The 21,962-nt window shown below is 33.9% G+C and overlaps 1 protein-coding gene across 2 annotated transcripts in view; it reads right to left on the reverse strand.

Annotated features, from left to right (window-relative positions):
- EML5 (EMAP like 5) overlaps positions 1-21,962 on the reverse strand; it is a gene marked incomplete at both ends in the record, with an annotated part of 162,265 nt that overhangs the window by 112,201 nt on the left and 28,102 nt on the right. For both annotated transcript variants that reach the window (XM_079700244.1, XM_079700243.1), the window contains 6 exons: positions 1,844-2,045; positions 3,387-3,522; positions 5,378-5,563; positions 7,210-7,278; positions 9,110-9,208; positions 17,421-17,580. In XM_079700244.1, the coding sequence (XP_079556370.1) occupies positions 1,844-2,045; positions 3,387-3,522; positions 5,378-5,563; positions 7,210-7,278; positions 9,110-9,208; positions 17,421-17,580 (852 nt within the window). The remainder of the gene's footprint in view (positions 1-1,843; positions 2,046-3,386; positions 3,523-5,377; positions 5,564-7,209; positions 7,279-9,109; positions 9,209-17,420; positions 17,581-21,962) is intronic.

The following is a 21,962-nucleotide window of genomic DNA, read 5'->3' on the forward strand; positions in this document are numbered from 1 at the left end:
GCCAGAAGTGCTCAACTACCAGATCAACTGGAACCTAATGGATGATGATTTTGACCTTTTCTGACCCTTGTGATTTCAATCAACTAAAGCTTGGACTCTGCTGACTTTTGCCCTAATTCTATGCTGAATTCTCTTCTGCCCAAGCCCCTTCATGAATATATGCCCTTAGCTTAAAACTTCCCCAATTTTGCTATTCGGGGAGACACTGGTTTGGGAAAGGTCCCTGGTGTTCTCCTTACTTGCTTCAAGTAATATAAATCCTCCCAATCTTTGGCTTGATTGTGTCTTTTGGTTCGACACCCACCAAGAGGTGAACCCAGTTTACAGGTACTTTTTAAGTAACACAGTTACTTTTTAAAGGACCAGTTGTCCTTTTTTCACAGTTATGCAGCAGCTAATGACAGCAGTCCTCCCAAGATGCAAGAAACTAAACAATAGTTCCTAGCAAACCATGTGGGTGAAGTGTTGCCCCACAGTGAGTTTCTATGTGAACCCAGAGCTATGGCATCTCCCACCAACATAAAACTAAGTAACACAGAGATAGTAAATGACAAGACTGATTAACATACCATTTAAAATATCAGTAGTTATCTGGAAAGAATTAGGTTGCATCCCCACCTCACTTCTTATACTAAAGTAAACTTTACACAGATTAGGAGTTAAACATAAAAAATAAACCCACTAATGTACTAGAAGAATATACTGGAAAACTTCTTAACTTTAGGGAGGATTTCTCTATGCTAGAAAACTCAGAAGTCATAAAAGAAAATGCTGATAAATTCAGCTGCATAAAACAACAACAAAAACTTCTTCATAGCAAAAAACCTAAACATAGTAAAAAAGCAAGTAACAAAGACATCAAAGTGGAAATAATATCTCAACTCACATCACTGACCAGTAGTTCCCAAACTTTAGTGTACATCACAGCTACCTGGAAAACCCCAAATTGGTGGATTTCTGATACAAGGTCCTGTATAACGCACGATAATTTGCATTTCTTACAAGTTCCCCTGTAATGCTGATGCTGCTAGTCCAGGAATCACACTTTAAAAACCACTCATAGACAAAAGGCTAATTGCTGCTTTCATATGTAGACAGGTATTAGATCCTATATTAAAATAATTAGAAAAAGACCAATGTACTAATGGAAAATACACAAAGAGCTTGAACAGACAGGTCAAAGAAAAGGAAATACAAATATCCTCCAAACGTATGAAAACATACTCAAGACCCCTCAGTATGAGAGAAAAGCATGTTTTCCAAACATAACAAGATATCATTTTTCACGTTTTGGGGCAATAATTAGTACTGGCAAGGGTGTGGGAAAACAGGAACTGTCACACATTGCTGTAAGGTATGTAAATTGTTATTGCCTCTGTGTAAGGCATTATCTACCGAAATTTTAAATGCGTATGTCTTTTGAACACTGCTAAGAATTTACCATAGAAATATTCATATTTACAAATGTACAAAATGGCAAAGGTATAAAGACATTTGCTGAAAGCAGTGTATTTAGAAGCACAAAACTGGAAGAACCTAAACTCCCATCAATGATAGATTAATTGAATAAATTACAATACACTGTGGAATATTATATAGCTGTTAAAAAGGTAATCCTGTACATTTTGATATGGAACAAACTCCAACTTAGGTTTTTAAGAGAAAAACCCAAATATTATAAATAGTTGTTAATTCTATTAATTTTAGGCACCTATTATGTTCATTTGTTACACCATAAGCAGATAAAATTTTAAACTAAGGGGTTTTTTTTTAAGTTTTTCTTATGTTTCTCTAAGGACAAATTCAAATTCTAGCCTATGCAATTACTTTATGAATTGCTTACCTGACTGAACGATCATCACTTCCAGTCACGGCCAAAGGTTTAGTAGGATGGACGGCAAGTGCCCAAAGTTCACCTTCACAATGCCCTTGCATAATTAGGAAAGGTTTGTTTCTTTCATGCACCACAATTTCAAAAATTTCGCTGTCCTGTGTTCCAACTAGAATGTGGTCACCTCGCCAACAAACACTCCTGACAGACAAACCTAGTCAAATTGAATTGTATTTAAGATCAGTACTGTAATAACAGAATGCCAATCTGCCTAAACCACTGTTATTTTTTATACCTTAGATATAAGATAAAAGGAATCTGAAAGTCTTGGATCCACACATTTTCTTCATTTATCTGTACTGTTTTCTATTTTCTATGTGGACTATTTCTATTTTTATATACCTAATTTCTACCCATCCTTCAGGGCATACACTCTTCTTCCTTACTGGACAACATCAGTCATAGTCTGATCACGTCCTCAGCCAAAGGCTTATAACAATAGTGTGCATCATCCACAGAGTAATTATTCAGAATTCAAGAACTGTATTATTTTTCTCTTATAATAATCTGACTTTTCTCGTGTTTATATTTCATTTCTTCAATGTGCTCATAAAATCATTAAGAAGAGAAACTTCTACTTTTTCTATATACAATCCCTTTTGTAACCTCAGGAAAGCTAGTGTTTTCCTCAGTTTTCTCATCTATATAGTATGGTCAACATTAAGCTGCTGTGTAACTTACAATGTAAGAATCAAATAAGAAAAAGTGTCAAATTATTTTGTAAACTTTAAAGTACAATAATGCTCAGCAAAACTAATGAAAACAGTATAACAGTTAACACTTAATCATTATGTGCAGACACTCTTCTAAATATTTTACATATATTAGCTCATTTAATTCTCTGAAATAGTTACTCTTATTCTAATTTTACAGATGAGGTATGCAGCTCAAGGTCACACATCTAATAAGTGACTGAAATATGGCTTAAACATAGACTTGTGTAACTTCCAGTCCTACTCTTATAACACCACACTAGTGAATAATACGTTTACTTTTATAGTGAAAGATTGTTTTATTTACATCAATTTTTAAACCCCCCCCAAAGAAAAAATTATCTCCTGATTGCTGACAAATTTGGATGAAGGAAAAACACATATACATGAATTTAAATAATCCGAAACAGAAGTTCCCCTAGCTCTCAACACACTATTTTCAACAGTTTATTTGCTAAACAGTTACATTTAGCATTCTAATAGTAAAATATTTTCAAAATTTAAGGTTACCAAAGTAAGTACCTATCACATCTCTCTGTAGGTCCCATTATAACAGGCATTAGACACAAAAAGAATCTGTCATAACAGTAAACCTAGATGGTCTTCAGGCAAAATTTCTCCTCTTCAGCAGAAGGATTTTAATTAAAATGTATACAGTATGAAGGAGCAAATATAACTCTCATTTATTTTAAAAAACATACTTTTAAGTTTACTGAAAGAAACCGACAACCCTTGGTATATTTAGAATTTGCCTAGTAATGAGATATTTGTTCTGTTATTACCTTTATACCCCTGGTCTGTCTCCCTGAGATCAATCACAGTTATTGGTTTAAAAGTTAAATCCCAAAGACGAATACAGCCATCTCTGCCACCAGTAGCAAAGCCTTCTTCACAAGCATTCATGCTAAAAATTCCCGCCTAGAAGAGGGAATAAAATAATTTAACAATATACACTTTTTAAGAAAATACACTATATATGATGGTAGAAATCCACTTAAAATTTTTTTGATATGGCATAGGAATAATCAAATACATCAGAAAACACAAATGATAATCTAGAAACAAATCTATGCATATATAGGAGCTCAATATGTCACCAAGGTGGTATTTAATGATACGGGAATAACATAAAAGAAAATTCAGTTAAACCTTATACCATATATAGAAATGAATTACACAAAAACAAAAACATACAGACCAAATTCTAAATGTAAAAAATGAAACAAATATATTAGAAGAGTCAGAACACTTACGTAACTTTGGGCTGTGAGAGAACTTTTTAAGCATGGCAGGTTACCCACCAAGGCATAAAGGAAAATTTTTCAATTTTTCATATGAGAAAAGATATCGTAAAAAAACAGACTGGGGAAATATTTGCAATGTGTATGACTGTCAAAAGGTTAATATCCCCAATATACAAATGAATAAAGGAAAGAAAATCCAACAACAACAGTAACAAAAAAAGAGTACAGGGTAAGAAAAGCCAATTAATAGAAAAGGAAATTCAAGTACAGTTGACCCTTGAACAATGCAGGTGTTAGGGGTGCTGACCTTTGTGTAGTCAAAAATTCTAGTAAAACTTAGAATTGGACCTCCACATCCAAGGTTCTCCATATCTGCAAGTTCTGTGGTATCCATGGATTCAATCAACCACAAATTGTGTAGTACTACAGTATTTGCTATTGAAAATAATTTGCATACAAGTGGACCCTTGTAGTTCAAACCCATGTTGTTCAAGGGTCATCTGTAGTCAATAAATACATGAAATTTCACAAATGGACAGGAAAGAAAACTAAAACAAATAGTTATTATTTTTCACCCAGAAGACAAGCAAAAATTTACAAGAGTGGACACAATCTGTGCTGATGAGTAGGAGGAAGAAACTGGTATTTTTATATATTGATGGTGAAAATGTGAATTGCCACAACCTTTGCTAGCATCTGCTATTTCTGGTCTTTAGGCATTTTGCTTAAAGCAAGTCCTGTTCTAAGTGGTTCTTTAATATACTTAATATGTAATATATATTGAATAGTGATTCATATTAATATATGTAATCACTTTTCTACTTGAGATTGTCCTGCTACCAATATGGCAGCTCTGTGCTCTCTAGCTCCCCTCACTATGTGAGGGACTCAACTGCTAAAAAAGCCCAAATCAAAAAACACTAAAAGGTTTTTGTTTGTTTGTTTTTTAAACTTTTTTTGGCCATACCACATGGCATGCGGGATCTTAGTTCCCCGACCAGGGATTGAACCCGGGACAGCCAGGGAAGTCCCTAAGAACACTAAAAGGTTTTAACAACAGCTTTTTCTTTTTTTCCTGATAACTTATTTATATGAAAATCTCATGAAGTACAGAAGTTAAATTCCTTTGTCACTCACTTAATGAATCAATGATATTAAAAAGTTAATTTTATCCAAGAGCTATCCCCAAATTTCCCACTGGTAAATTGGCTACAAAAGCACTAGTTTTATTCTAATGTGGTTAATCTAGGATACTTTTAGGTTAAATTTAACAAGCTTTTTTTCAACAATGAAAAAGACACCATACTAAAGCAATGGTTTGAACAAAATAATAACTATACTAATTTAATTGCATAATGTTTCTTCATTGAAATCTTGAAAACAAATAGACAAATTAATTCAATTGTAATAGTAGTTTTCAAGTTACTGAATTGAACAGAAAATCTGCTATATTATGGAACCTTTTGTTCTAAGACAAGAAGGTAAGTAATTAATACCTAAAAGTGTTTAAAATATTTAAATATACTTACAGTATGAGCTCCTTGTATTGTTCGTATAAGATTAATTCCTTTCCAAACATATATATCCCCATTGAGTGCACCAGAATATGTTAATTCATCCCTTGCACAGGCCAGGCACAATATTGTCTGAAGGTCACCAGTCTTACCAAAGACCCCTCGTTTTGGGGTCAGAGCATTTCCACATAAACTCCAGAACTAAAAAGTACATAGTATGATCGAATTACCAAAGAATGCTCATAATATAACCAAAAACATTTCCAATACTTTGATGCTATATTAGAGCAGCAGACTAGAAATTACCTAAGAAACTCCCTTATGATACAACAGCGTTCAATGTTCACATCCTCATCTTAGTGTTGTCATTAGCTATGTTATAGCAGATAAATCACTGTTTCAATCCTTACTGTAAGAATAAGGGGGGGGGGGGGGTTGAACTAAACTATTTTAAAAATATGCTGTGTTTCCTTTAGGTTTCTGAAAGAAAAAACTACATAATCTTTTAGACAGCTTAAAAAGTTGGGAAGGGTTAGCAATGAAAATGAAGCTAATAATCATTTCTTCAGTCACACTGGCAGTCACATTTCAAATGCTCAAGAGCCACATCTATCTAGCGGTTACTCTATGGGACAGCACTGATGTGGATTCTAGAACAATGGTTCTTAACTCCTGCTGAGCATCAAAATTATTTGGATACCTGGGCTTCACTCTCCAAAGATTCTGTCTCAATTTATTTCAGTGGGGGTTCAGGTATATTGTGTCATTAATTTCCCCCAGGTGATTTTAATATGCAGCCAAAATTGAGAATCACTTATTTAGAAGAAAAAAATAGACTGAAATTGAGACTTACTGAAAGGAAGAGAACCAGCTATACTTATGCACAGAAATCACGGAGATTTTTAAATTTAAAAATCATACATTGATTAAAGCATTCGTTAGCTATTTGAATGGATAACTGATCATTTTTAGTTCTTTGAGGCTTCAGATTTTAAACTTAGATCTTTAGGTCTTAGAATAAGATCCTGAAGATCAGGTAAGATCTTTTAAGTACATAATATTAATAAATCATATTATTTTAAGTGGTAATTTACTTATTATAAAGTTGAACTTATTCTCTGGGCCTAATCTCTTTTTTTTTTTTTTTTTTTTGCGGTACGCGGGCCTCTCACCGCTGTGGCCTCTCCCGTTGCGGAGCACAGGCTCCGGATGCGCAGGCCCAGCAGCCATGGCTCACGGGCCCAGCCGCTCCGCGGCATATGGGATCCTCCCAGACCGGGGCACGAACCCGTATCCCCTGCATCGGCAGGCGGACTCTCAACCACTGCGCCACCAGGGAGGCCCCGGGCCTAATCTCTTTATGCAGAACTATTTAATGTGTATACTCCTGCCCTGCCCCATATTCATTTCTTTCTTTCTGCAAACATTAAATTTACCTGAATCCACATAAAAGAACAAAAACCCTCATCATGAAGATTTATGTTTGACTTCCCTATCTTCTTCCAAAAATGAACAAATCATTCCAAACGTGTATCTCTCTTATTTTTAAGCTTTACAAGTAAAGGAATTGCTCAGCTTTGAAAATATCAGAGAGCAACATACTAATATCTTTTTCATCTACCTCTCTCTCTGTTTCTCTCTGTCTCTCTCTCTCTGTCTCTCTCTCTCTCTCTATATATATATATATATATATACCCACACACGTATATATACACACAATATGTGTGTGTGTGTGTATATATATATACACATATATATATATATATATCCTAAATTGTAGTGTGATATGTGCTTAGTGGCAGAGAATAAGTAATCATGTCTATTATAAAGCAAGACCCTTCTAGTACCTTGATATGTTTTACACCACAGCTGACCAGTTTATTTGGCTGGTACAAATCCCAAGAAATATCAAATATCTGTAAACAAATCAGATTCATGGTTAAAATACTTATTTTCAGAATTATTTAAGAATCCTGTCCAAAAGCCCAAATAGCCCCAAACCCTACATATCATAAAACAATATTCCTCAATAAATAATAATCAGAATCCTACACTTCAAGATCCTATGAGAAATAAAGTATGTAAATGATAAGGAATAAAAACTATTTCTTAGTTTCTATGAACCATATGAAACTACTAGTGGAGTGAAAATTAACACCTCTTTCTAATTTCTTAAAAAAATTTGGTCTATAAATAACAAGAATGATTCAACAGAAGCAGGGAATGAGGCAGGTAAGTGCATAATTTCTAAAGAGGAAAGATAATTAATAGAACATACACAACACTCATACAGCCAGAAATAGAGAACATTTTTGTAGCTTTCTATCACAAAAAGCTTACAGAACTACTTACATAAAAGATCCAAACATTTATTTCACAGTAAAAATTCTGTTTCTAGTTTTCAGTTTTTTTAAATTGTTTATGGGTCAAACAAAACTAACTTACATTTTGGAGATCCCCAGGCTTCATTTTTTTCTAAGATTCCATAAATTATAAATACACATGAACAATTTTTGTTACAAAATAAACAAGAAAAAACCCAGCTGAAATAAAATATGCATTAGAAATATATACTTAATAATAAATGAAAGAAAAATTAATATTTGAAAAATAATCTCATAACAGATAAAAAACAATTCTGCTATCTGGCAGTCTTTACCATGTTTCTTTGATATCTGCCTTCATAATCACCTAATATGCTTACTACCTCTAAAAATTTACCAAGTGATAGTCTTTAGTGATAATGAAGAAAGAATACATCTTATAAATTAACGTTTAACAACTCACCATAATACAGATTAAATGAAAAACATACTGATGCACCTTTAAAATACTAACCACAAAAATACTTTTCAAAAATTCCAATGACAGTACCATTTTTCATAGTAATCAGTCTGCTTACTAAGTCCAAAGTACTAATGTGTGAAATGCTTTGATCTAAGTAAGTCAGAATACACAACTGTCTAATAAAATGTACCTAACACTTTAATAATTATCGAAATTGTGTTTGTGTATAACAGGCCCCTCTGAGAATCTGCTGAAAACCAAGTTTATTTTCCAAAATGCAAATACATTAAAAATTTTTATACAACTTTTACAGATTCATAGATTTTCCCCAAATAGAATCAGCGACTATAGCTCCTGTGCTGGTTCAGGTTAGGTGATTATGCAGACAGGTGTCAAAGAAACCTGGTAAAGACTACCAGATAGCAGAATACAGCAGATACACCAAAAAAATCAGACATTTTAAAGAGTTTAAGACAAAGTATTCATTATATTAATTTCATACAACTTGGAATAAGGAATGTATTTTTAACAAGTTTCCAAAGTGAAAAATGTTAGGTCTCTAACATAATTTCAAATTCATACGTGCAACAGTATTCACCTTAACTATGATGCATATGTAATAAATCAATGATAAATCAAACTGAATAATAAATAGAGCCTAGGCATGAACCATTCAATTTTTAAATTTAGGTTTGAATAACTTAAAACTCATCATTTTTGCCAAAGCAAACACTGGGTTAAAGGTTTTATGCTAAAACTATACATATCAAGTCATGTTTTTGAGTACCACAATACATATACACATTCTAAAATTTTATGAGTATTTATAACTGCATTTAAATTTTTAAATTACACATGAGCAATTGGCAATAACAAAACACAGAAACATAAAATCCCCTGACTCTTCTCTGGCTTTTTCCCACGCAGTACCCATTAGAAACTCCAAAGGAGAATACTTACTCTATCTGTGTGACCTGGAGCCATAGATAACATTTTTCCCCTTTTCCAATCCCAAACGCAAACTGCATTCTTTGAATCAAGTCCAACTGAAACCAAGCGCTGAATTATGTCCAAGAAGACCAGGGAGCAGGGGGAATAAAAAAAGTAAACAAATAAAAAAGGAACCAAATTATAAATGGCAAACAAATTCTACTCATGGGTATTATAAACATCAAAACTTACACACTTATATTTTATAGACCTCATAGAGAAAGGCTGGATGTATTTCATCTTGTTAATATTTGCATATATGTGTAGTTCTTTATATGAGAAACAGAAGAAAGACTTCCATTTCTAACAGTAGGATTGACAGAACACCCTAAACATCTCTCCTGCCAAAAACTAAAAATGCTAGATAAAATGAAAAAACATCTTTTTAAATGCACTGTTGAGCTGTCAAGGAATTAAGAAATCTGAGAACAAAAACAAAGTGATTTCCTATGGGAATCCTGGAAGTAAGAGAGCTCCTATACCCACTTTACTCTAAAAGTATCAGCTAACTCCTGGTAAGCCTGATTTTGTTCTTCAGGCTGAAGAGGAATAGGAGATAACGTTTAGGGCCTGCCCAAGGTAGGGATTTGAATTGCAGACATTTGACTAGAGCAGTAACTCCTCAGAGTAAGGGAGAACAAGAAACCATCCCTTTTCAAAGAACGGGGCAGTGATGCATGAAGGGCGGGAAAACCCTCCTGAAAATATGTAGCCACAAACAACCTTCACATGGTTGTAGGGCCTATATCCACATGAATCATGAATCCTTCAAATGAAAAATTTCATTCAGAGTGGTCCTAAGGGTTGCAGAGTTTTCAAGCATTTTCAACTATGTGGCACAGGCAAATATAAATCCTATATGGAAGACTGATACATCAATCCATCCCTCGAAGAATTCCTACAAGTAGCAAGTCAATAAAAAATAAACTTAAAACAACACCAACACCCAATAACCAGAGGAAATAAGGGACCATGAGTGAGAATCAGCAAGTCACCAGAAACAACAAAATCAGTCTTGAAAAGTATCAGACATTGGAATTATCAGATAATATAAAATAAGCTTAATGTGAGTAGAGAAATAAAATTAAGGCTTCAAAATATCTTCATATGAGACAAGAATGGGAGACCATAAAAAGTATCCCAGCAAATTTAAGGAAGCAAACAATTTCTAGAAATGAAAAATAAATGAAATTAAAAATTCAGTGGAAAAAAGAAAAAAAATACCTCAGTGGAAGAGTTATATAGGAGATTAGAGGGAGATGAAGAGACTGAGCTGAAAAGAGGGGACAGTGAGATGGGAAGTATGAGAGAGGTTAGGAAACATGAAAAATGGCCTTTGGTCATGAAGGAGTATCAGGGTCTGAACTTGCCCCCCTGCCATAAACAACTAGAAAACTGTACAAAATATATAAAACAAATATTTTTGGACATTCTTAACAGGAAGTGAAGCACTGTAAACCCTGAATGAGGGGGAAGCAAACAAGGTAAGTTCTGCAATTGCCCCAGCCTTCATTTAGGTGGCATTTTCCAGACTATAGCACAGAAAGGTGGAATCCAAACAGTGCCCAGAAGACTTGCTGATTTGAGAAGATAGAGCTTGGAGTTCAGAGAGGCCAAGATGGCTAGAATTTGCAGAGCAGAAAAAGAAGTCTAGAAAATCTGTTTATGGGTCCCCTTGAGAACACCAGTGTTTGCATGTATAGGGTGAAATCCATGAGGCCATGCAAAGAACAAATTCTGAAAAAAGAACAACTACTGGGGAGCTAAAGCCAAACAATTCCCAGAGATCATAAAGGGTCAGGATCACTCAAATTCCCAATAGCAAGAATGGAGGTATATCCTCGAATTCACTGTGTATTCAGTAGAGATTCCAGGAGGGTCACACCATAGTAGTGAAGTTAAACCAGTAGTCCTAGAGGAACAAGCTACTCTAGCCTTGACCAAAAAAAGCTTGAAAGCAAGCTTTTCAAAAGGACCAAACTGATCCACAAGGAACTTAACTACCTACAAAAACAATGTCCAACATGCTTTAAAGGGATACAACAAAATCCAGCATTCAGAATGTAATATAAACAATGTCCAGCATCCAATAAAAAAAATTACTGAACATGTTTAAAAAGAGGAAAATGTGACCAATAACCAGTAGAAAAATCAGTTAATAGAAACAGACCAAGGAATCACAGAAATGATTAAAATTAGAAGACACTGGCTGTTAAGATGGAAATGTTCAAGATGCTCCAGAATTATTTTAAAACAAACACATAAAGAATAAAAAGAGAAATGGAAGATATAAAAGAAAAACATGTTGAACTTTAAATATAAATGTTAAATTATCTGAAATGAAAATTCACTCCAAAGGATTACCAGCAGCTTAGACAATGAAGAAAAAATAAATGAACTTGAAGACACAGCAACAAAAACTATCAAAAATAAAGCGCAGAAGGAAAAAGGGAACAAAGTAACAGAGCCTCAGTTACCTTTAGAAAAATTTCAAGTGGTCTAACATACAGGTAATTGTGATTCCAAAAGGAGAAGAAAGATGGAAGAAAAGAAAAACAAAACTGAAGAAATAATGGCCAAAAATTTCTCAATTTGATAAAAAACATAAACCCACAAATCTAAGATGCTCAATAAACTTCAAGCAGGATAAATCACACACACAGAAAAAACACATCCACACACATGGGCATCAAACTGCTGAAACCAGTGCTAAAGAGAAAAACCTTAAAAGCCTTAAAAGTGGCCAAATAAGAGAGAGAATTTTGGTGTGTAAGGACAAAGATTTAAAAATAATCCTGGGCTTCTCATCTGAAGCTATGCATATCAGATGACAATGAATAACCTCTCTAAAGTGCTGAGGGGGAAAAAAGTCAACACAGAATTATATACTTACCAAAAAATATCTTTTGAAAACTGGGTCAAAATTAAGTCTTTTTCAAATAAACAAGATGAGAAAATTCATCAACAAATCAGCACTATAAGATATGATACCAGAAGTTTCTTCAGGCAGAAGGAAAATGATACCAAAGAGAGAGTTAATTTACACAAATCAATGAAGAGTACCCAAATGGTAAATATGTAAATAAGACTTTTCTTACTTTTAATTTTCTTTGAAAACTAACTGTTTAAGGAAAAATCACAACAGTTATAATGGAGTTTACAAAGCATGTAAAATGAATGAAAATGAAAGAAGTAAAATGAATGACAACAATAGCACAATAAACAGAAGGAGAAAAAAGAAATAGCAGAATACATATTTTCCCGTAGTTTTTCAAAGTGCACAGGAAACCTCATGAAGATCACAAAATTGTGAATTACAAAATAAGCCTAAACAAATTTTTAAAAATTAAAATACAGAGTATGTTCTCTGACAAAGACAGAATTAAATCAGAATAACAGAAAGTTATGCAGAAAATCCTCCAAATATCTGACAACTATCAGTACAATTCTAAGTAATGGCAGAGTTAAAGAGGAAATCACAAGGACCCACCCACAACACATACTTTGAAAAGCACTGGTTTAGAAGCAGGGGTAGGCAAATTACAACCCTCAGCCCTGTACCCTGCTTTTTGTAAATAAAGTTCTACTGGAACACAGCCACACCTATTCCTTTATAAGGTGTCTATGACTGCTTTCACACTACAATGCAGAGCTGGAGTAGCTGAGACAGAGACTGCATAGCTCAAAGTTTAAAATATTTACTCTGACATGTTGTAGAAAGTTTTGCCAATCTCTGGTTTACAGCACAGATTCTGGTACCAGACTGCCTAGGTTTAAACACCAGCTCCACCTCTCACTAACTGGATGACTTTGGGCAATTATTTAGCCTCTCTGTACCATAGGTTCCTCACCTCCTAAATAGGGATCATGAAAAACAACTTCATAGGGTTAACATATATAAAGGAATTAGAAGAGTGCTTGGCATAACCTTAATGTCATATAAATGTTTGTTATCATCATCATTATTATTATGTTCCCATAACCATAATTAACTTTAAGAACCCATGCCCTCCACCCGTCTGAATGAGAAATGTCATTTAGTACCTAGCTAGAAAGTCTCTACACAGTAAAATTACTATCTAAGTCCCCAAATGGGTAGAATGAATGGCTTACAAAAAAAGATACAGAATATATTTTGTATCTGGCTCTCCATCAAGTCACACTTGCAGAAAGTCCAAATGAACTAGAGGAGATGATTTGCTCCTCCTAAGAGTCTTTAATATTTGGGAACTAGAGAGTAATCAGCAAATATCTAGCTAAAACAAAGATATCTACTTCTTGCTATAGAATACTATGCAGAGATTAAAATTTCACAAGACAAGTATAAAGTGAGGAATAGTCAGAGAGGCACTGCCCTTTCTATCAATGCCTCTTCTCTCTGGCTAAGTTCATCACACACAAAGTGAACCACAACTGGCCAAAAGCTTTAAAACTCCATGTACCTCAACAGAGCCCCAGAGCATCTGGCTCTGCACAGGCAGTAACAAAATAGACCTGGGAGCACTTCCTCTGTAGCCCTGATAAACATATCATGGCCAAAATCAACCTCCCTAATGACAGGTTAAGTAACAGCAGAGAGGAAAATATAAAAATAACTAAGCAAATACTACCCCCTCTCTTAGCTTTCTATCATTCTTTACTTCATCATCCTTTCTCACAGGTGAGGAAGAGCATAAAGAAAGTTTTCCAGTGAAAGAATGCTGGAACTATATCTTAGAAGATAGAGACAGTCAGGTAGAAAAATAAGAGAAAATGCATTTAAGGCCAAAGGATACCAAGATCAGACAGCTCATGGTGCTTTCAGGAAAGAGCTAGTACTCTGGTGTGGCTGAGGGGAGGAGTTGCCAACGGGGAAGTGGCAGAGACAAGACTGGAGAGGTAGGCCAGAAACAGGAGAAAGAGTGAGCTTTGTTTTTTAATGAGTTAGAATAAAGAGAGAATTCAGTTTTAAACATGTAATAAATGGTATATCTATACGACATTCAAGGAGAGTATATGGAGTTGAGGAGAGAAGCCGAGGCCACTGTTAACTGACACAGGAGTTAAAGTCATGGATCTAGTAATCACCTAAAGAGAATAAGTGAAGTGAGGGGGGCTGGGGGAAGGAAGGCTACAGACTCCTAGGAACACTGACATTTAAGAAGCAGACAGAAGGAACAGCTCCTTTCAAGATAACTAAGAACTAACAGTCAGATAGGGAGAAAGAAAACCAGATAAAGAAGGCTCTATCCAGCTTCCCAAATTCCTCCCTGATCCTATTCCCAAACAAAATCTTGGTTGTGTCCATTAATTAAACCGGCAGTACAGCTGACCTTGAACAACATAGATTTGAACTTCCTGGGTCCCCTTACACAAGGATATTTTGCAACAGTAAATACTACAGTACTACAGGTTCACGGTTGGTTGAATCCACAGACGTAGAGGAACCGTGAATACAGAGGGCCGACTATAAGTTATATGCAGATTAACCCCTGCATTGTTCAAAGGTCAACTGTATTTATTAAAAAGTTCTAGCACACTAAATACTCAAATGAGAAAAGTATCTTAATAGTCATAACTAGACGCATTCCATGAGTTCCTGCAAGTGTGAAACATATTCAAATAATAGACAAACGTACAAGATTCTAATATGGGGGTGGGGGGTGCTTGTGATCTCAGTATTTATTAAGTGAGTACCAGTTGTTACAAATGTTACAAAGTAAAAATCACAAATTTTGCAAAATATCCAGGACTTAATGTAGTAAATATTGGTCAATTCATACAGAAAGCCATCAGAAATTAGGATCTGGCAGAGCAATGGAAGAGATGAAAACCCAAAAATAATACAATAGGCACTTGAGATATGTCTAGATATCAAGAGATTACTAAAAGGTCCTTGGAAAAATCAGTGAACTCCTTTAATATTTTTGCAAATACGACTCTTCATAGTCATGTACCAGCATATAATTGACAAAGTTAGGCTAAAAAATTAACATTTTATTCTTAGTTCATTCTATAAATTAGCAGAGTTTTAACTATAACTTAGATTTTGTTAAATATGGGAATGTGTTTTTATAAATTATCGTTGTGTTTTCAAGATAAAGTATCAAATTCTCCTCCTCCTACTCTCTCTCTACCATTTACTATGAAATTTTAATATCTGTTTGATGTGGATTTATATAGCCTTTTCATGCCCTAATTATTCTCAATGAGGTAGACTTCCAGTATTAGCATGGATAATCAATCCATTTAGAAGAAACCCTCTGGGGAAAGAAATTCAGCGTACTACCAACAGGGAGACTCATTCATTGGATAAACCTTAACTGATCATTTACAGTTTCAAATCTAGTAGAAAATGCAAAAATTATACAGTATTTCCTAATTGGTATTTCATAAACAGTTTATAGATATTAGTGAATAAATAGATATGTTCCCAAATATATTTCTTAACTAAACATCTTCTCATTAACATAATTTCAGAAATACTCAACTTAATCTTCAATTGGCAGCAGTTCCTTACAAGTTTTAACTGTACTTAAGATGGATGAATTCCTTCTGAAATATAAATAACCACCTCCTAAGTTCCATGTTTGGGAAGCAGTAGAGCATTGTGGTTAAAAACATGAGCTTTGGAGTGTGACTGACCTGGGTTCCCGCTCTGGCTCCATTTACTAGCTGTGTAACCTGGGGCAAGTTATTTAACCTCTCTAAGTCTCAGTTTCTTTATCTGTAAAATAGAGATAATAATAATATCTATTTCATAGGGTTGTTGTGAGGATTAAATGAGATAATGTAGGCTTAGCACAATGTCTGGCACTTAGCATGTGCTCAATAACTTTTAGCTATTATGTTTTTTATAAGCTTACATTTTAAAGTAGCACATTCTTATGAAGATCTGTGACAATAAAATGCATGTACCCAAGACTTTTCTTATATGTTGCTTAAAGTAAGCAAAATTAAAAGCTTCAACTAGTAAAAGCTACGGGCATGATTTCTCCTTGTATGTAAGAGAATTTCCTCAGCCATGCAATACACTGCATTTAGAAAGGGCAATTTTAAAATTAAGAAGAAAACATCTATATTTAAAGTATACAGACATTTATAGTTAAACCATTGTGGATATCATAATACCTTTGGTAAATAATTCTAAAAAACAACTTTGTTGGTTTGTTTCATAAAATATAATTTCCTGTGAAGTAAGTAAAGAGTATTATTCTCTTCATTTTAAAAAGGAAAATGAAATTTTGATATGAGGACATTAACGGACTTGAAAAATAACAGAAAAAAATGGGAATTAAGGTTCTGGAATTGCCAATCACTGCTATACAGTGGTTCTAAATCTAGAAACACATTTTTTCCCCAAATGTGAGGTTCGAGTTACATCTTTATAGATCTCTTACCGGACTCTAATCAGAAAGTATATTAATCTATGCTACTCAAAGAAGCTATTTCTCAGAGTTGAAAATAAAACATCTACTGGCTGTCATTTTCAAGTGACTAGAACAAAATGTAATCTGTTTCTGTAAAATATAGATCTACAAAATAATTTTAAGAATTAAAAAGCAAACAACTAAAATTCTTCTAAAAGTTAAAATAATTTTTAAAGTCTAATTTCACTACAAAACTTTTAAAGACTATAAATTAACTAAATCTGCAAAACCCGCAAAACCCAACTTCTTATCACTTCTTAAATATGTTTTAGGTACAACAAGTTCCATGAAAGCACCACAAAAGAGCTGTTGGCTTAATTTTTTTAAAATCGATGACTAGAAGTAAATAATAATTTGGGAATTGATTAGTAAGTGGAACAAAGATTACATCTTTTGTTATAAACGTTGATTTTATATAAAATAGCTCATATTATAAAAACTGCATCATTATTTTCAATTAAAAATATAATTTTAATAGAAACCTTTAAAATAACTAAAACTTAAAATGTTTACAGCTCTACTTAGAGAAAGCAAATTTTCCTAAGATATCTTCCATCTTTCCTATTAACATACAATACCTGGAAAAGAGTTACATGTAAAATTTTCAAGAACAACCAGGTAATGTTCCACCAAGTCAGAATCACTTTGGCTCTAATAGTAGTAATTAATTCAACTGAAAAGTTCTTGATACAATGAAATAAAAACTCATTATTATTCTTATTTTTCTTATATATATCTACCACCTACCCCCTCTATCCACCTCCACCTTGAATAAATGCTTTTTGTCAAATGCTTTCCAATTTAATATTTACAGATTTATAATAATTTCTTATAGTACACACTTTACAAAAAGAAAGAAAATTATCACATACCTGTCCATCTAAGTCAAATGCTAAGCAAGCTATACCATGTGTATGAACATCCTTTAGAACCGATATGGTCTGCACAGTGTATGAATCCCAAACACAGATATAAGGCTCTTTCCCAACTTGTCCTGTTGCCACCAATACTCGTTCAGGATGCAATGCAAGACTGCAAAATAAATAAATAAACAGATTTAAAACTGCTTACAGAGCTGTTATATCAATGTGAAAATTAGACTTTAGTTACTTATTTACTTAAAATAATGTGGCCTTAAAATAACTTCCATAAAAATCCATATTAAGAGTTACTACTTCAATGGTATATGTAATAAACAATTATGATAGACTTCATAATCTTGTAATATGATGTAGTGTGTGTAAACTTCTCAAAAGAAGAATTCTCACAAGTGGTCAACTGAACCACAGCAATGAATCAGTAGCAACCCTACCACATGCCATCTTCTCATTTGGTATTCATCTCATCTGTTTTAAGCCCTCTCTCCCATTTACTCCTTTATTGTATAAAGTTAGACCAAATGTTAGTGTCCAAAAATAGCACTGAGTAGCCCTCCTATTATAACATTAATATTAAATTACAAATCTCATTTAAAAAAAACAGAAAGGTCACCCATAATTCACAGAAAGTAGTCTGTAAGTCTTTAAAAACAAGACAAAGACCAAACAGTTGGTAATGGTTTATGTACATCAGTAGAAGGCAAGGAATGAATATAAATTTCTCCTTGATAAATTATTTCACAAGTATATTTAGATTATCAAATTCTCCTTTGGGAGAAAAAAAAATCACTCTGAGCATCAGGGTGGAAGGTGAACTGAAAGAGGGAAAAGTTAGGAGCGCATTAAAACAGAATTAACAGATTTGATGTACAGAGTAACAGAAAGGGAACAATCTAAGATGACTCTTGCATTTTTGGCTTGGGCATCTCGATGACCTGGAGTGGTATCATCAAGTCAGGGAATACTAAGTGAGAAATTACGGAGAGAAAAGGTAAGCGGGAATGGAAGGTTGGTTCAACATATTAAAAATCAACCAATGTAATAAGTATATCATATTAATAATACCCAAACCCCCACACATGTTCATCTCAATAGATGCAGAAAAAGCATTTGACAAAAATCTAACCTCTTTCATAATAAAAAACACAACAAAATAGGAACTGAAGAGAATTTCCTCAACCTGATAAAGGGCATCTATGAAAATGCACAGCTAATATCACATTTAATGGTGAAAGCCTGAAAGTTCCCACTATAAGTAAAGGAACAAGACAAGGATGTCAGCTCTTGCCACTTCCCTTCAACATGATACTGGATATTTTAGCCAGGACAATTAGGCATGGAAAAGAAATAAAAGAGAGAAGTAAAACTATCTCTACTTGCAAATGACATAATCTCATACATAGGAAACCCTAAGGAATCCACAAACAACAGAATAAATCCCAAGTAGAGCTAATAAATGAGTTCAGCAAGGCTGAAGGATATAAGATCAATATAAAAATACAAATTGTATTTCTATACATTAGCAACAATCTGAAAATTAAATCAAGAAAACAATTCCACTTATAACAGCATCAAAAAGAACAAAACACTTAGGAATAAATTAAACAAAAAGGTACAAGACTTATACACTAAAAACTACACAATACCATTAAAGAAATGTTAAGAAATCTAAATAAATGGAAAGACATCTCGTGTTCTTGGAGGGCCATACTGTTAAGATGGTATTACTTCCTAAACTGATCTACAGAATCAACACAATCCCTGCCAAAATACTAGTTGCCTTTCTTGAAGAAATTGACAAGCTGATTCTAAAACTCAGAACAGTAAAAACAATCTTGTGAAAGAACAAAATTGGAAGACTCACACATACCAATTTCAAAACTTACTGCAAAACCACAGTAATCAAGACAGTATGGCACTGGCATAAAAACAGACATGCTGATCAATGGAACAGAATTGAGAGTCCAAAAGTAAACTGATATATTTATGGTCAGTTGCCTTTCCATTAATAAGAAAGGTCTTTTCAATAGATGGTGCTGGACATCTGAATATCTAGAATGAATCTGGACCCATACCTCAAACCATATACAAAAATCCACTCAAAATATAAAAGCCAAAACATAGGCATAAATCTTACTTAACTTGGATGAAACAAAGGTGTCCTTAGATCTGACACCAAAAGCAGAAGTGATAAAAGAAAAAACAGATAACATGGACTTCATTAAAATTAAAAACTTCTGTGCTTCAAAGGACAGCCATCAAGAACATAAAAACACAACCCACAGAATGGGAAAAAATATTTGCAAAGCATATATCTGGTAAAGTACCTGCATCCAGAATACAAAAAAAAAAAAAAAAAAAAAACACTCAACAACAAAACCACAAACAACCCAATTTTTTATGTGGACAAAGGATTTGAATAAACATTTCCCCCAAGGAAATTACCAGTAATGAAACTCCCAACAAGCAAAAGTCCATCACCAGATAGCTTCACAGGTGACTTCTAGCAAACATTTAGACAAGAGTTAACACCTATCCTTATCAAGCTATTCCAAAGAATTGAAGAGGAAGGAATACTTCCTGAACTCATTCTATGAGGCCAGCATCACCCTGATAGCAAAGCCAGACAAAGATATGACTAAACAAGAAAATTACAGCTCAATATTACTGACAAGCATAGATACAAAAAATCCTTAACAAAACATTAGCAAACCATGATCAAGTGGGATTTATCCCAGCGATGCAAGGATTTTTCATTATCTGCAAATCAATCAGTGTGATACACCACATTAACAAAATGAAGAACAAAACCCATATGATCATCTCAATAGATGCAGAAAAAGCTTTTGACAAAAGTGAACATCCATTTATGACAAAAACTCCCAGAAAGTGGGCATAGAGAGAACATACCTCAACATAATAAAGGCCAGATATGACAAACTGACAGAGAATATTACACTCAATGGTAAAAGCTGAAAGCATTTCCCCTAAGATCAGGAACAAGACAAGGATACCCACTCTCACCACTTTTATTCAACATAGTAATGGAAGTCCTAGCCACAGCACTCAGACAAGAAAAAGAAATAAAACAAATCCAAATTGGAAAAGAAGAAGTAAAACTTCACTGTTTGCAGATGACATGATACTATACATGGAAAATATTAAAGATGCCGCCAGAAAACTACTAGAGCTCGTCAATGAATTTGATAAAGTTGCAGGATACAAATTAACATACAGAAACCTGTTGCATTTCTATACACTAACAACAAAGTATCAAAAAGAAAAATTAAGGAAACAATCCCATTCATCATTGCATCAAAAAGAATAAAATACCTAGGAACAAACCTACCTAAGTAGGTAAAAGATCTGTACTCAGAACTATAAAACAGTGATGAAAGAAACTGAAGATGACACAAATAGATAGAAAGAGATACCATGTTCATGGACTGGAAAAATCAATATTGTTAAAATGATTATACTATCCAAGGCATTCCACAGATTTAATGCAATCCCTATCAAAATACCAATGGCATTTTTCACACAACTAGAACAAATAATTTTAAAATTTGTATGGAGACACAAAATACCCCAAATAACCAAAACAATCTTGAGAAAGAATAGAGCTGGAGGAGTCAAGCTCCCTGACTTAAAACTATCGTACAAAGCTAAAGTAATCAAATCAGTATGGTACTGGCACAAAAACAGACATACAGATCAATGGAACAGAATAGAGAGCCCAGAAATAAACACATGCACTTACAGTCAGTTAATCTATGACAAAGGAGGCAAGAATATACAATGGAGAAAAGACAGTCTCTTCAATAAGTGGTGCTGGGAAAAACTGGACAGCTGCATGTAAAAGAATGAAATTAGAACATTCTCTAACACCATATATAAAATAAACTGAAATGCATTAAAGACCTAAATGTAAGACCAGATACCATAAAACCCCTAGAGAAAAACAGAGGCAGAACACTCTGACATAAATCGCAGCAGTATATTTTTGGATCCGTCTCCTAAAACAAAGGAAATAAAAGCAAAAATAAATAAATGGACTGTACACCTGAAACTAACACAACATTGTAAATCAACTGTATTCCAATAAAATTTTTTTAATTGAAGAAAAAAGGAACCTAATTAAACTTAAAAGCTTTTGCACAGCACAGGAAAACACTGACAAAACAAAAAGACAACCTAGTGAATGGGTGAAAATATTTGCAAATTATATGACTGATAAGGGGATAATATCCAAAATATATAAACTTAACATTAAAAAAAAACAAACAACCTCATCAAAAAATGGGCAGAAGACCTGAACAGACATTTTTCCAAAGAAGACATTCAGATGGCCAACAGACACATGAAAAGATGCTCAACACTTTTAATCATCAGAGAAATGCAAATTAAAACCACAGTGAGGTATCACCTCATACTGGTCAGAATGGCTATCATCAAAAACAACACAACAGGGCTTCCCTGGTGGCGCAGTGGTTGAGAGTCCACCTGCCGATGCAGGGGACACGGGTTCGTGCCCCG

This window comes from Hyperoodon ampullatus (genome assembly GCF_949752795.1).
Source record: "Hyperoodon ampullatus genome assembly, chromosome: 3".
Taxonomy (NCBI): Eukaryota; Metazoa; Chordata; class Mammalia; order Artiodactyla; family Ziphiidae; genus Hyperoodon; species Hyperoodon ampullatus.